The following is a 16,113-nucleotide window of genomic DNA, read 5'->3' as shown; positions in this document are numbered from 1 at the left end:
CAGTCGTAACTCAGTTGTGATTGGCCCGTCAATAACCAAATCTGAGGGAATCTGTCTGAGTGGGAGGTGGCCAGTCGTATCTGCCAGAGCAAAGGAAACATGAGCTGAACGGAGAAAATTATGAAAAGTCGCCCAAAGTGACGTCTTCAAATCGCTTCTTTTGTCCAACAAGACTTTTCATTTACTGTCATAAATGATGAAAAAAACACAAATTCAGAAAATGGACTGAAAGAATTAATCTGTTATCGAAATGTTTGGCAACTCCTTCTCTTTTTCGTCTGACTAATCAATAAATCGACTGATCGTTGCAGCTGTTAACAGACCGACAGCAGACTGCAGTGAACCAGACAGATGCTGCTTTTTCTTAATGTAAAACTCGAGGAACAAAAGTATCCCACCGGTTATTTCTCAAAACAAAATTATATTACAATGCACACCATAAAAATAAACTCAGAACAATAAAATTATTATATATATATATAATTAAAATATATTATGATGGTCGGGGTTGATAGAACAGACAAATATCACATTACCATGTTGTAGCACCCTTCCAACAATTTAAACCTTCAGATCATCTTCACTGAAAATGGATTTCTGTTTCTTCTTCAAATGTTCTTTTAAAATAATAAATCCCACTTTTTCCTTTCTAGTGAAGCTCGCTGCTCCTCCGCTGTATTCTTCTTCTGGCTTTCACTGCGGCGAGACAAAAACACAACAAGAGTGAGTTATTGATAAAGAATAAGACAAACTTCAGATGAAGATGAAGATGAATAAGTGGGTTTTCACTCACCATCTGTACATTCCACCTGAGGTTTCTCCCACTGCCCGTCTGCTTTACAGCGAACCACTGGAGGGTGGCGCTGTGTGAACCCTGGGTTGCACTGATAGCGGATGATGGAGTTGACGGGGTACTCCTCCCTCCTGTTACCGAACATGTGGGCGTTCTCCACCTCGGGCGGAGCACCACAGGACACTGGGGACAGAACCAGAGGCCACAGGGCTTCATATCAAACCGTCCACTGACATGAGTCTCGTGCATCGAGTATATAAGTAAACAGCTGTCGCCGTCACCCAGCTTTGAATGTTGGTGAACTCAACAGTGCAATGTTGCAAAATATGAAGCTTTCTGGCCTCTTTTTCCGTCACTTGAATTCAAACTTTCATCCAAAAAGCTTTGATAAACCCATCGTACACTCGCTCCTCAGCACCAAACAGCAGACAGACAATGAGCAGAGGAAAATGTTTTGGTCTGAAGCAACACACCTGGGCCTTTCTTGCAGGTGAATGGCAGGTGGTAATTGCAGGGCACGTCGTTCCACTGGCCGTTCTCGTGCCAGATCATCACCACGCAGTCTTCTCCAGAGTTGAAGTAGTTATCTGGCTGGTTCGGCCTCCAGTTCTCATATTGCTGAGGAAGAAGACAAAGAAGAAACAAACTTTACTAAAAAAAGGTTGGTCATCCAGCGAGAAAGTCAAATCTGGCTCAACACTGTGCAGCATTTTGGCTTCAAGATAAAGAAGATAAAGATAAGAAGCTAAAGGTTACACACAGCACTGTTTTCCATCCAAACACCTGGTGATGAAGTACATTTTTTGGTGCATGCATCTGTTCTTTGTTTTGTTGCCTTTAAATAAACCCACTTGTGTTGAGGTGGGTGCAGCTGAGCTTGTGTTTATGCAGATCAGATGCTGCAGAGCTATTTTGGTTTTTGTTTATTTATTTTTTTGGCACATCATTTCACCTGCTCCTCAGTTATTTTCCGCGCTTTAGTTGGCAGAGATAAACGCACACGCCTCTCCAGAATCACAGGAAAGCTTTTCATGCATGTGAAACAAAGATTGTTTATCTGGTACAAAGTTAAAACTATCACAATGTGTTGTGTGTTAGCACCCGTGAGACATCTCGTATAAACACAGTAATAACTGACGTTGTTTGAAGTTACAGTTGTGGTGATTTCGTGCCTCTTTGTAGTTTTGTGTTTCTCTTTAGTTGTTTTGAATCTCTTTGTGGTCATTTTGTGTCTCTGTAGTGGTTTTGCACCTCTTTATAGTTGTTTTTTGTCTCTTTGCAGTCGTTTTGAGTCTCTTTCTAAATGTTTTGAATGTCTTTGTAGTGTTTTTGCATTTCTTCGTCATAGTTTTGTATGTCTTGTTAGTTGTTTTGTATAGCTTAGTGGTCATTTTGTGCACCTGTAGTAATTTTTTGCCTTCTTTGTAAGTTTTTTTTTACGTCTCGTTGTAGTAGTTTTGTGTCTCTTTTTGGGGTTTTTTTTATTCTCTTTGTCATTTTGTGCCTCCTTATAGTAATTTTACATTTCGTTGTAGTTGTTTTGAGTATCTCTATGGTAGTTTTATATCTTGTTGTGATTGTTTGTAGTCTCTTTGCATCTTCTTGTGGTCATTTTGCATCTCTGTGTAATTAGACTGTATGCAACCTGTGACAAGGGGTCCCAGTTACAAACAAAACTTGTTGGGAGCCACTATATTACACCGTGCTGTACCTTCCTATACTCTGCCTGTAACAGAAACAACACACCGGTGTAATACCCTGACTCACCAGCGGCGTGCCATCTGTCCAGCGGAAGTCATCCTCTACCGTCTTGTCGTTCAGCCCGATCCACTGGTAGTCCTGTGCGTTTGCTGTGTGAGACAAAAGTGTTGAATATGTATTTTGCATTCCCTCTCTTGTCTTCATCTCTATGGACACAAACACACATTCTGCACTCACAGTTGACAAAGTGTTGCTCCTCCGGGGTGATGATGCTGACCAGATGAGCGTTCAGGTCCCGGCAGCGCTGCTCTGCGTCCAGCCACATCTCTCTGTCAGAGAAGTGTAGGTAGCAGTTCCCCTGAAACTTAGTCCAACCGTCTTCACACAGCTGCTCATCTGCAGCCGCAACACCAAACAGTCAACATTCATTCAGTGTATGTAGTTCTCAATGCAACGTTCACCTACATTTACAGAGTTATTTAACATTTCTGGGTCTCTGAGTCTCAAATAAGACTCATAAATTAAATATACTTCCTCATCAAGTTACACATGGGTTGGAAAACTGAAGCACAGCATCTGATGATGAGAAGTTGTTCTGTATTCTTATCATTCTTTATGCTATTGGTGTGGTATCAGTGTTTGAGCAGCTGATAAAGTGCTAGATATGTTCACAACCCATGTAGTGTTTCAGTTCATATTCAAACTTGTGAGTCAGTGAGGAGCATATTTTCCTGCTGCACTACCCTCAGTCGGTCTGGCATCCAAGTACAGATCTGACAATGGACAGTGTTTCCATGTGACGTACAAAACAAACGTCCCAGTGCAGAATGGAAAATTACACATAATGCTTCACTTCAGCTGGGAGAGCGCTGCCCAACAGTAATGTAATTGTGAATTATTATTTTTTTCCTTTTACTGTTACATTCAAAGGCTTCATTCATTCCCTCGCTCCTCCTTAATGACTTTATTTAAAGGGTCAGTCCAGCCAAATGACATAAAGACATACTTTCATATTCCCACAGAAAGCTTTGGCGAGATAGCTTTGGCTTTATTTGTCCTGCAAGATATCCATCTGTAAGATTTCTTAGATGGTTGGCCTGTGAAAACGTCTGGCGAGACTTGTGCTGAGGAGTCAGCACTCACCACCATTCAACACCCTAAGATCTCTGCTGTTACACCCCATAGAAATGTTCCCCCCTGACCAAACCTGGAATGGTGTTATCACATGCAACTACTATAGGAAACACTACATTGGTGAAGCAGCAAGGACCCTGAACAAGGGACTGAATGAACATTGGAAACAGACACCAGCCTGTGAAAAACTGATCACACCATCAACTGGGAACTTGTCAAAGGTCGCCGAGTCTTTGACGTCTGGATTAAGATCAAGTGGGTCATTTAATCAGATCCATTCATCCGCTAATTTGAAAACAGAAGACAGAGGACATGTCCACTCCTAGATTTGACAAAGTTCAATATATTGAGCAGAGAACATTAAACTTCATTACTAGATGCTGCTTGTGGGAAGCAAAATATGCATATGTGATTGAGGTGAACTGACACTTTAGTTACTTGTATGGCCTTTTATAGAGAAACACGGTCCATTTTACAAACCCGGGACATCACAGCTACATGTTGTACATCTTCAACCTCTGGACCACCAGGCCTCCTCATGACTTTGTATTTTCACAGAGCCACAGCGAGTATTGATGCTATTGGCTGGTGGAGATTAGCATCTCTCTCTTCAGTTGTTTTTGAGAGGCTGTTTGTTAGTATTTATTAGCTGAAGCTGATCTCATACCGATCTCACAGCGTTCCCCTCCGTAGCTGGGTAGGCATAAGCATTTGTAAGAGTCTGCACTCTCCACACAGGTGGCTCCATTGGCACAAGGGTTGGAATGGCACACATCTACCTCTGCAAAAAAGGGGGCGGGTGACACTACTGTTTCAGCGTGGGGTGGGGATGGGAGGGTTGCCTAGCAAGGTAAGGATTTGAAGCTGTGATAGGAGGACTATCACACAAGTTAGTGAACAATACTGTCGTCGCTGCAACCTCTGATCCATATTAGACTTACTGCACTGAATCATTGATGTTGATGTACATGTTGATACTGAAATGTTTACCAAATCTGTGTTTGATTCTGCAAAGACACTAATTACAGTATAGTAATTGTAAAATCTGCAGTAAACTTAAGTTTGAATCTTGGGTCGGTTGCAGCAGAAGATCAGTATTCAGCACACATATGATGCCAGTAAGCACATATGTTTCCCAGAGTTTAGCATGCTTACAGCAGAGCGGAGGCAGCGTGTTGGCACAGCACACCAAAAACAACACACAGGCTGAAGACAGTTGTGGTAACACGTGTGACACAGAGGCTGTGCAACCTCAGAGCAGAGCTGAGACATACTGAACAAGCACTGTGACATTCAGTCTGCGACACAAACACAGAGACCCATAGCCAGACACAGACAAAATGAACACAAAGGAATCAAAGAGACACAAAACATGGCAAACATTATGATGCAAAACACACCAGGACAGAACAGCAGGGAGAGATAAAAGATTTGGTAAGTCTAGTGATACTGATTTGTAAACAGTACATCCAATCACAATGAGTTGAATATGTACATACTGACAGGCTGATTAATAAACAGAATGCAGACCAACAATATAAAACATGCAAATTTCACAACAACAAAGAAATACAGAGAAGGAATACTGGCAAAGTCTGTCAAACCAAAACATCATCAGACAATACCGAATTCAGACAAAGAAAGAAAAGGGTATAAAAAGGTCACTCGTGTCACTGTTTGGGGACTTACCATGACAGAGAGCAACCTCATCCTCTACTGTGCATGTCGCGTCACCACAGGGGTTGGGTTCACATGGGTTAAAAACACCTGCAAAGTCAGGTAAATGGTTCAAACAAACAAATGATTCCCTACTGATCAACATACACTTAAAATACTTTGAAGAAACATGCATCAGTCTTCCAAGTGTAAACTTGTAGTGAGCACGATGGAAGAGGGTGTCTGCCAGACATCCACCGTTTCTTTTTGGAATAAAGCAAATTATAATCTTGCTTAGGGCACCAAAATAACTAGAGTCAACCCTGTGCAGACTTAAAGCACATCAGTGGACTGTAGAAATCCAAATAATTGTAGTTGTCAAGTGGTGGGAGCAGTGGCCAGAGATTTAGTCTGGCTTTAAAAACTCTTTTACTGAAAAAAGCTGAAGGTAACATCTTCAAAATGGTTTGTCTTGTTCACCCAACAGTCTGAACTGAAATATTTTGAGTTTACTGTCACAGAAAAGCAAATATCCAATTTTAGACACTAGAACCAATTACTTTTGGCATTTTTGTTTATAAAATGACATCTTTCAATCATCTAATTGATTATTCAGCGAAGGATTACACCTCTATAGCAGTTATCTCCTACCCAGAGATGCATAGTCCCAGGTTTGAACAAACAGTGCTTTCCATTCCCCCCCACACACTCGTTCCCTTGATTTAACAGTAATACAAAAGTCATTATTTTACAACCAATGTCTCAGAGAGAATAAGTTGACTTACCCTCCACTGAATCCATTTCTATAGCTGTGCCAGGTGCCTGGACGGAGGTTGGTGCAGCTGCTGTGGGAGGAGCAGCCAGTCCTGCGGGGGCAGGTGCAGAGCCGTAGGTTTCATCGATGTCACCAGAGATTTGTGCCAGTTCAGTCCCACTCAGGGCCTCCTCTGGTCCTGTGGTGCCCTCAGTCAGTGCCCACTCGCTGGATGAAGAGGGCAACACCACCAGTGGTAGATCTCCAGAGGAAACTCCTGAAGAAGCACCACTGGCTGTGAACAAGCGGTTGTCTCCGCTGCCAGAGAAGAAGCCACCGCTGCCGCTTCCTTCTCCACTGTACTCTACTGACCCCTGTCCAAGCTCCATAGACGGTGTAGTGTCTCCGGATAACTCTGTCATAAAATCCCCAGTCAAGAATGTAACACTGCCTTCTTCTCCACTCGTTGAGGACTCAGATCCAGACATTCCCGATCCAGACCCGGAGTGGAAAATCAAGCCTCCATATCCAGACAAATGTCCACCACTTCCCTGTCCAGAGCTGTAGAGTAAATACCCAGAGGCCTCCTGCTCTCCAGAGGAAGACCCTGTAAGTTCAGTGAACCCTGACCCCAGAAAGGTCACGCCTGAGAAGAACTCAGTGCCACTTCCAGAGCCTGAACCACTGAGGTCAATACTGAGAATCCCAGATCCTGAAATGTCTCCAGAGTCACTGAGGTCACCACTGAGAATCCCAGATCCTGAAATGTCTCCAGAGCCACTGAGGTCACCACTGAGAATCCCAGATCCTGAAATGTCTCCAGAGCCACTGAACGCCAGTAGGCCTCCACCAAGCTCATACTCCTTGTTGGTAGTACGGATGGAAACATCGATCAGTTCGTCATCTATCAGTAAGATCTGAGCGTCTCCACTTCCTGAAGGTTCTCCTGACTGTCCACTTGCACTGCCAGAGTAGGATCCTGACGGGAAACCGCTGAACCCAGAAAAGTCCTGGCCTTTGATGAAACCGGACGACATGCCAGAAAACTGTCCACTTCCCCCAGAGCTGTCAATGGAAGAGCCACTCCCCATGGAGGTGAAACCAGATCCACTGCCAGATCCGGACAGGTCCCCACTACCACTGAACACTCCAGAGCCTTCTCCAGATGAAGGGAAGATTAGGATACCTGCGCTTCCCTCTCCGGCTTCTTGGAGTTCTCCTGAAACCGAGCCCTCTCCAGAAACAATACTGTCCATGCCCGAAAAAACAACAGTGATACCGGATCCTTCTCCACTGAGAGCTGATCCAGAAGCATCTGTGCTGCTGAAACCTGATGCTCCACTAGGCAGCTCAGCACTTGCACTGCCAGTGAGGTCTCCAGAACCAGACAAGTCTCCAGAACCAGATAGGTCTCCAGAGATGATCTGGTCCCCAGAGCCAGACATGTCTCCAGAGCCAGACAAGTCTCCTGAGATTACCCTGTCACCAGAGCCAGACAGGTCTCCAGAACCAGACAAGTCTCCTGAGATTACTCTGTCACCAGAGCCAGACAGGTCTCCAGAACCAGACAAGTCCCCAGAGCCTGACAAGTCTCCAGAAATTACCCGGTCTCCAGAGCTAGATGAGTCTCCAGAGTTATCCCCAGAGGCAGACCCTGACCCGAAGTCTGCTGAGCCTGAACCAGAGCCTGAAGTCTCCACAGGGATGGGAGGAACAACAGAAGGAACAGCTAAAGGGACAATGGAAAAAAGTGGTGAGGGACATGGGAAACAAAAGGGATATTTATACATGTAATCTGTTCAGGATTTAAAAATATCTTACCAGGTCTAAACAGATCAGTAATGGACGATATGTTAAGGAGGGCCTCCTGGATCTCTGTGATGTTCAGTCCAGTTTCATTTGCAATAAGCAGAAGGTCCGCTGTAAGAATGAAACAATAACCAATGATAATGAAAATAAAAAATAAAGAATTAGCCCATTAGATAACAGTCAAGCACCAAGCAGTTACCTCTGAAACAGTATGCATCAAATCTGGCGCCACGTTCAGGGAAGCCTGTCTGGTTGGGGTGAGCGTACACAGTGTGTACTCCTACTTTTCCAGCTCCACACTCGGTGCGGGGTTTGTTGATGGGATACCTGACACTACGATCTACCAGCCAGCCCGCACGGCACTTGTCGAAACCCATTTTCCAGGCTGCGTAGAGCTCTCCGGTGGAGGCCAGTACGGCGTTCTGCTCTTGACAGCTAGAAGCAGCTTCATCGTAGGTGAAACCCTCAGCAGAGCGCACATGGAAAACTTCCCCTGTGGAGCAGAGAGGAGGAGATATCATGTGGGTGATATAATAACTTTAAACTGCCGGTAGACAACTGTTTTGCTTTAACAGTGTTTTCTCACCTTTGAGCCCCTCGATGTAGCAGTACACATCATATCTCTCATCTGCTGGCATCAAACCATAGGACCGAACACCAGGTTGATCCCCCAGATCTCCAGCACATTTATCTCGAGGGAAAACAATGGGATACCTAAAAAAAAAAGCAAAACCTGATGACGTATTGTTTGGGACAGGAATCTCTCTACTTGATCTGAAAATGCACTCCAGATTTACCTTACGCTCTGGTCCAGTAACCATCCCGCATCACACTGGTGATATCCAGCCTCATATGCTGCCTGCAGCTGCTCTGGCGTGGCGATGGAGGCTCCAACACTCTGGCAAGCCCGCTGCGCCTCCACGAAGGTGAAAGCATAGCGACCTGAGTCTGAGCGATAATGGAAGACCACACCTGCACAGAAAAACAAGGGCAATTCTTGTGTAGTGGAGCCATGTGTTCTTCATTACGAGTATTAGTTTGAGGACTTCATCATATCATGCACAAGTAATTCTTTCACTGACCAGTTGGAGGCATCACAAAGTCTTTGCTGGGCTCCCTGCCTACGTCGGGCCGGGCGGTGGCTGGCACTATCAGGTCAGTGATAGACTCAGTGACGTTTGGCGGCTGAGGCAGCGGCAGCTCAGTCGGGCTCGCCGTATAGGTGAAATCCACAACAGTAGGCTGCTGAGTCTCGACCTCCCCGACCGCCTCGCTCTCTGTGGTCGTCCTCCTGAAGAACACCTCTGGGCTCTGGGTCACTGTGGTAACACTCAGCACACCACTGCCCTCTTCTATGATGCCTGAACCCTCCTCATCAGGCGACTCTGGAGATGATTGAGGAGAGCGATCAGTTAGCTAATGCTAAAACTTTCACAGTTTAAAGTTGTTGAAAGAAGCTACTCTGGTCAACCTCTTGGCATTACAATCTGAAATATTGGTGTTGGTATACGATAAGCAGAGCAAGTTCTCAGTATCTCCACTCCACGACAGACTACCTGTGTAGCAGAAGGCGTCATAGCGGGACTCAGGAAGTGGGTATCCCGTCTGGTTTGTGTGGAGGTAAACAGTCCTCACCCCCAGCAGACCTCCCCCACACTGTGGCCGACGAATGTTAATGGGGTAGCGGACGCTTCTGTCTCCCAGCCAGCCGGCGTTACACACATCCATCCCGCCCTGCCAGGCCAGGTAGAGCTGACCAGTAGTGGCCAACCGAGCTCCCTGATCAGAACATGCCACCACGGCCTCAGAGAAGGTGAACTTTTCTGCTGAAGCAGTGTAGAAAACTCTGCCTGTATCAGAGAAGAGAGGTTCAATTGAGTTAAAGTGAAACGATAAAAGAACCTGAGATGATTCCCACAGCAATCCTGATTGACGATTGCAGTGTACCTGTCATCTTCTCAGTGAAGCAGTAGACATCGTAAGTCTCGTTGAGGTCTCTCACTCCATACGTCCGGACCCCAGGCAGCTCCTCTTTGTCTCCGTAGCAGTTCACACGAGGATCATGGATTGGGTACCTTTGGTGAAATGAAAATAAGCTTTGGTGTCTTCAACAAGAAATACTGTATGTCTTCAATGTCCAAATTACATTATCATTCATTGAACATCACCAGAGTAACCACTAATTGCTTTGAACTGAAGCTGCTGTTTGCTAGTTAGCGCAATTGGCCATGCAGCTAGCGGTCAGGACTGGAAGCTCACAACACCAGGGAAGTGTTGGTGTTTACACCACGAGGACTGGAGCTTTGGACCGGGGCAGGGGCTAGCTGGTTAGCATGCTAACTAAAGCAGATATCTGCTCAACACAACACACAGACGTCATGATCTCAAAACTGTTATTTCTTCACATTCTGTTGATAATTTTCTAAAATAAGAGAGTTGTTGCCACGTTGCTGTCATGTGACAAACTGACCTGACTGTCTGGTCAGAGAGCCAGCCGGCGTCACACTGGTGAAATCCGTCATCAAAGGCCGCTTGAAGCTGTTCAGGTGAAGCCATGACCGCGCTGTTCTGGGTGCACGCCGCCTTCGCCTTTTCATAAGTCAAAGTGTAGCGACCCATGATGGCTCGGTAGTGGAACAAGATACCTAGAGAGATAAACAAGTATTGAAATAAGTACCCAGACTTGGAGGAGTTGGGTGCACCTGTCTTCTAAATGTAGTTGTCAAGAGTTATGGCAAGAATTTGACAGTGTGGAGTATTACAAAGCATAAAACTGTTTTTCCTGATTTTCCCGTTGCCTCACTGACATTATGTGACACGGATGTGACACCTGGACTCATTCGCGTACCTTGAACCTGCACATGGACGATGTCGTGGTTGTCCTCGATGCCGTGCTGAACCTCACAGCGGTAGACTCCTGAGTCAGTGGACCGCAGCTCGGATATCTTGATGCTAGCGTCCGTAGGAGTCACGGGGTAGCCGACCAGATGAACCCTGTCCAGGTAGCTCTCGCTGATACGCACCTGTCCTTCCAAGGCTACGAGGATGGTTGTGACTTTTTCTTTGGTGACGAGGCTCCATTTGATACGATGAGACAGGGGGGTGATGGTGGGAGCTCCTGGGTCTGGGACGGTGTGGTCCTACATGAGAAAACAACATCACCATTTACTTCCAATTTGATTCCTGGGTTAACTAAATACAAATGCAATCTGAAGCTTCTTTTAAGGCAGAATTACAACTTATGTATACAGGTGATCAGTACACAGTTAAACACATTGAGTAGACAGAGGACGTTATCATCAGCTGCTTGTTAATGTGAAAAGCAATGAGCTGAAGAGCCTCTAAAAAGCTCTCTAGAGCTGCAGTTGGGTTAAAACTCTCTGTGGAGCTGTAACTCCAAACAACCGCTTTCATCGGTCACGTAGTCATTTGATTCAGTGTTAATATAAGTTATACATATTTTCAATTGATTGTTGAATATCTAAACCATTTCAACTGGCTTTGTCCACAATCTGAGTGAATGACGAATACAAATCCTTTGTGAATATCGAATACAGCAGGTAATAACTGGTATTCAAGACAAACTGACATTTAATCAAAAGCTCATAATTACCCACCTCAAAGTAACACGGTATAACCAGCGACCCTCCCAGTAGAGGGCGCTGTGGCCCCTCCAGAGGGATGCTCACACTCAGCACGTCCTCCGGGTCTGTGAACGAGATCAGCGAAGAGTTTGTCTCCTCACTAAGCTCCACTTCATCATGACATGATTAGATACACGTATATAAATATGATTCTTACCCATGAAGGAGTGCTCCTCATAAATGTAATCAAATGATGCTGAGGTGACATGTAGACACAGCGACAGCAACACAATCCACCTTATCATATTTTACCTGAAATATAAAAAAGAAGGAAAATGATCAAAACACAAGTAAATATGATTATGGACTTCATGTAACATCATCACACGAAACATTAAAGGTGTTATTTGTAAGAAATAGCCAGAACTCGACAGTAGCAGCACGTCTGCTAACTGCTGCTCACAAATCTCTCTGTTGTATCTTTGGCTGTAGCGACTAGCTGACGTTAGCAAGTAGCTCAGTTAGCCGTGGAGCTAAGTGTCCAGTAGCTGACGGGAGCCACCACAGGTGACGGTGCTCAGCTCAACCGCTATTTTTCTGTTCAAGGAAAAAAAGGTTTAAAAATATTTCCTCTCTTGAAAGTCTATTTTGTGATTATCTTTGTGTCTGCTGCGATACATCTCCCAACTGAACCTGCAGAGTCAAGACAGGCTGGGGCTAGCTGGTTAGCATGCTAACTTTCTTAACATCAAAACTATTATTTCTTCAGACTCAATAATGTTTTTTGACTGTTTTTAAATCTAAAATTTAGGCCATATCTTACAAATCACCCCTTTAAGAAATATTCATACACTGTAAAACATTTCACCCCTGTTTAGTTATGTCCACTTACTTTTACTTTACTTTACTTTTGCCAGTTATGTGTGCATTGATTGAACAAAACGAAATTTACAAAGTGGCGGGATGGGAGAGAGGGAAAATTAGGGAAAAAATGTTGCCACGACTTTTGGATTTGAGAGAAACTGTCTTATTTATTTTGAACCATGGGCAAATTATAAACAACAGATAAGTTATAGATTCGAATTCCAACTAAAAAATAGAAACTTTCTAGTAAACAAGAAATGACCACTGCTCCAGGCGGAGGGAGTCTATGTACTGCACAACGACTGATGACGCTGGGGGCGGATGAGGCGGAGGGATCTGGCATTAGTGATTGCGAGGAGAAACGTTACCGCACTGACTGTCTTTTCTTCCTCGGAGCTACAGCTGGTAAGTTTAAGTTTCATCGTCATTTTGTCTTTACTGTAATAATGTTGACTATGTGTGTCACGTTGGTTTTAGTTTGGTCTTAAGTCTTACATTTTGGTCTTGATGCTAGGCTAACACTTCCCCACAAACTATGAACCTGACGTTGTTCAGCACTTGTGGCAGATAAACTTCACCAGTGCTGCCTTCGTTAAGAAGCTGAATTATATAAACGTATAACAAATTGTTTAGTTTAAAACATGACTCCAATATTCATTTTTTATTTTGTGCATAATTAAACAAATTTTTTGTCGTGTCCCTCCCCTTCCCCACCTAAGTTAGCTAGCGCTACTCTGCTCGATCTTCATGTGTTATATTTAACGGTTAGTTGGATGGCTAACTTAGTAAAAAGTTATTAAAGTAATTATTAAAGTTACTTTGATAATGGATTTTATGCTGATAATAATTACTTGCGATAATGCGACGCTTGTTTAAGGCTAGGGACAAAACGTTGTGAGCAGACAGGCTCGTGTCTTTCCCTTCCTCTGTGTTTGCGTGTCTGGAAACGTTTGAAATATTCTTACAGGCTGATACAGTCAGCTCTTCCTCTCTTTATCAGCAGTGTGTGTCTTCACATTAGCAGCAATGTATTTTAATGTTTAGGAAATTGAAAGGATAGTGTCTGTCCGGACCCCGCTACCTTGGCTTGTTCCCCAACATAATCAGGATGTAGGATGTAAGACACTTTATTTACACATTTCATACTACACTCACTTGTTTTAAGTTGAAATGTGAATAAGGTATTGTTATATAACTGTTCTGGTTCTCGTTATATCAAAATTTTTATGAACTGGTTATCATCTTCTGACATTTGCCTCATTGTACAGTCCCACTCCCACCTTTTCCAGTGATGCTGCAGTTCGAACGTTGGTCTGAATGTCTGTTCAGTCACATTTTTTCAGACTCAGATCCGAAGTCATTTATGTTTTTTCAAATGTGTCCACCTTGTTTTTTCCACATCTCCACCTTTAACGTCTGAAACACTCCAGAAACAGACATGATGCCAGTTTCCCTCCACAGAGGGAGTGAGGAGTAACACACAACAACCACACACCTCTGTAACGTCCAGTGATTACTCACTCGCTCTAACAGACGCCTCTTATTTTCTCACAGGAAAACAAGGAGCCGCAGTTCTTTCAAATGTAAATATTTGCTGTTTTTCCATCAGAGGAACACTTCCTGCTCCTCCCTCCATCGACGGGCAAATACTCTCCCCAGATTCACTTTGTATATTTGTTCACATCATCAGAGGCGACAGGTCCAGCGGCTGAGTGGTCGGGGGGTCTAACAGGACTCAGCCTGGACAAGATACATTTTAAAGTATTTTCTCAATGACACTGAAGATTCAAACTAAATTAACTGAAGAGTTTAACAGTAGAAAACAAATTTGCTTCACCAGAACTGATTGATTTGCAGTCAGAGAGTTACTTTTCAGATTAAATTGTGCATCAGATGATTAATGAAGTTATTAAAATGTAACATTATGATGCTGCGTACATGTCATCAGCAATAATGATCCAATAATGTGCTCTGAATGATAAAAAGGACAAATGTTCAGATTTTGAACTGATGGAGTTTATTTTGCAGCACTGCTAACTCTTTATTGGTTTTATCGTCTTGTTTGTGTCTCTCTCAGAGGAACAACCTGCAATCAGTTATGTTTGGATATAATAATTTATGGTCTCTAACTGGGGATGTTAATGATTAATCGTGAATCCATTAATCACTGTTAAGAATTTAAAAAATCAAAAATCTGTCAGCGAAGACTTTAACTTCCTTCAGACACTTTGTAAAGAAGCCTGGAGGGAGCGTCTCCTCGGGACCGAGCGGCGCTGTTTGGACTAAGTGACAGTTCATTATGGCAGCTGAGCTGTGTGTGTGAGCCGTGCTGGTGGCCGGCTCCACACTGAGCTCATTCAGCTGCTGCTGAGGTCCACTCCCAGAGAGACCTGGGCCCATAAGACCAGATCTGTTCCCCCTGAAGCGGCTCTGACGACACCAGGGCGTATATGTAAACAGAGCCCTGCCTTTTCCATCACATCTCAACACTGCTAACATTCAGCCAGGAGGGGTGGAAAAGTGAGACGTGATGGGAGGAGTGGAGGTGTGGTCAGAACCGGGCCGTGACCCTCACCTGCTTCTTCACGTGGGTTTTGTAGAACATGCTCTCTACATGACGCACATTTCTCAGAAGTTTAGAAACTTCAGGTTCATCACTGTGTGATGATTTACAGAAATACTGCCGGGAACATTAGACACACCTCCCTAATGGAAAGAAGTCACTGATGTTCACACTGTGTTGGTGACTTGGTGAAGTCCAGTTCTGTAGGTTTATGGCTTCCTGCAGTATTTTCTTCAACATCATCTCTTTTTAAATCAAGAGCCAAACAAAAGGTAGAAGAAGAAGTGAGTTTCCTGACTTTAAGATACTCTGTTGTACTTTATCTCTCCAGAATCCAGGTGGGAAGTAACAAAGTACAAATACTATGCTGTACTTGTACTGTGCAATACTTGAGTAGATTTTTCAGGTATCTGTACTTTACTTGAGTATTTATTTTTTGGACAACTTTTGACTTTTCTTACATCTGAACACAAATATCTGAACTTTCTCGTCCTCACATTTTCAAAACAAAGATGTAAAAGACGTAAACAGACAGAGAGGGAGGCTGGAATGGGGAGAAAAGGCGTGTTAGTGTCTCGTATCTGCAGAGAGTTTCTTATTTTCTCTCTTTGGTGCTGCTCGGGAAACTTTACCAACCCAACATGTGGCTATTTGACGTCCTGGGAATGAGACTCAACTATCAACTATCTTTGTGGTGCATTCAGGAACAGCTGGGACAAATCCTACTGACTCTACCTTTAACTTTAATAGTCTTTGAAATATATTAATATGACGTGAGCTTCAGTTAGCTTTGACCACAAATGTCCTTCAGAGGGAGACTTTTTACTCTGATACATGTCAGAGCCTGTACTCTATTACTTTTACTGGAGTAAACAAGTTGAATCAGTACTAGTAATATCTGAACTTCTATTGGAGGAAAGGATGTGTGGACTGTTGACGCCTCTGTCAGTATTAAGTAAAATCAATGAAAGCTTTGTTTTTAGTTTATCTAAGTTATTATATTAAATGCATTTTTATTCTAAACATTTTTATTCTGTCTTGTTTGTGTCGGTGGATTAAATATCATGAAATTGTACCGATACTGAGATTCTGTTTGTCCAGTAGATAAAATCAGACCTGGTTTCAAGTAAAAAAAACACAAACACACTCACTTAATTAGTTTTAAAGTTATTTTTCCTCTTTCAAAAACTAAAATCTATAATGAACACAAAGAGAGAGGATGGAGTATTAATCCACAGGTGGAGTCTGAGGAAAC

General features: G+C 43.6%; 1 protein-coding gene across 1 annotated transcript; it reads right to left on the bottom strand.

The window, feature by feature from the left end:
• Positions 1 to 518: 518 nt before the first annotated feature.
• LOC311265946 (aggrecan core protein-like) lies at positions 519 to 11,736 on the bottom strand (the record flags this gene model as incomplete). The annotated part of the gene is made up of 18 exons (XM_084368083.1): positions 519 to 696; positions 794 to 976; positions 1,267 to 1,411; positions 2,561 to 2,643; positions 2,732 to 2,890; positions 4,296 to 4,409; positions 6,070 to 7,767; positions 7,860 to 7,958; positions 8,047 to 8,340; positions 8,434 to 8,561; positions 8,645 to 8,819; positions 8,930 to 9,232; positions 9,404 to 9,697; positions 9,795 to 9,922; positions 10,318 to 10,492; positions 10,696 to 10,987; positions 11,465 to 11,556; positions 11,649 to 11,736. 18 exons carry the CDS (start codon positions 11,734 to 11,736, stop codon positions 650 to 652), a joined length of 4,497 nt encoding a protein of 1,498 aa, XP_084224209.1. The 3' UTR covers positions 519 to 649.
• Between the last annotated feature and the right edge of the window lie 4,377 nt (positions 11,737 to 16,113).

Source organism: Pagrus pagrus (assembly GCF_965226575.1).
Source record: "Pagrus pagrus genome assembly, chromosome: 1".
Taxonomy (NCBI): Eukaryota; Metazoa; Chordata; class Actinopteri; order Spariformes; family Sparidae; genus Pagrus; species Pagrus pagrus.
This window is presented reverse-complemented; position numbering and strand designations above follow the sequence as displayed.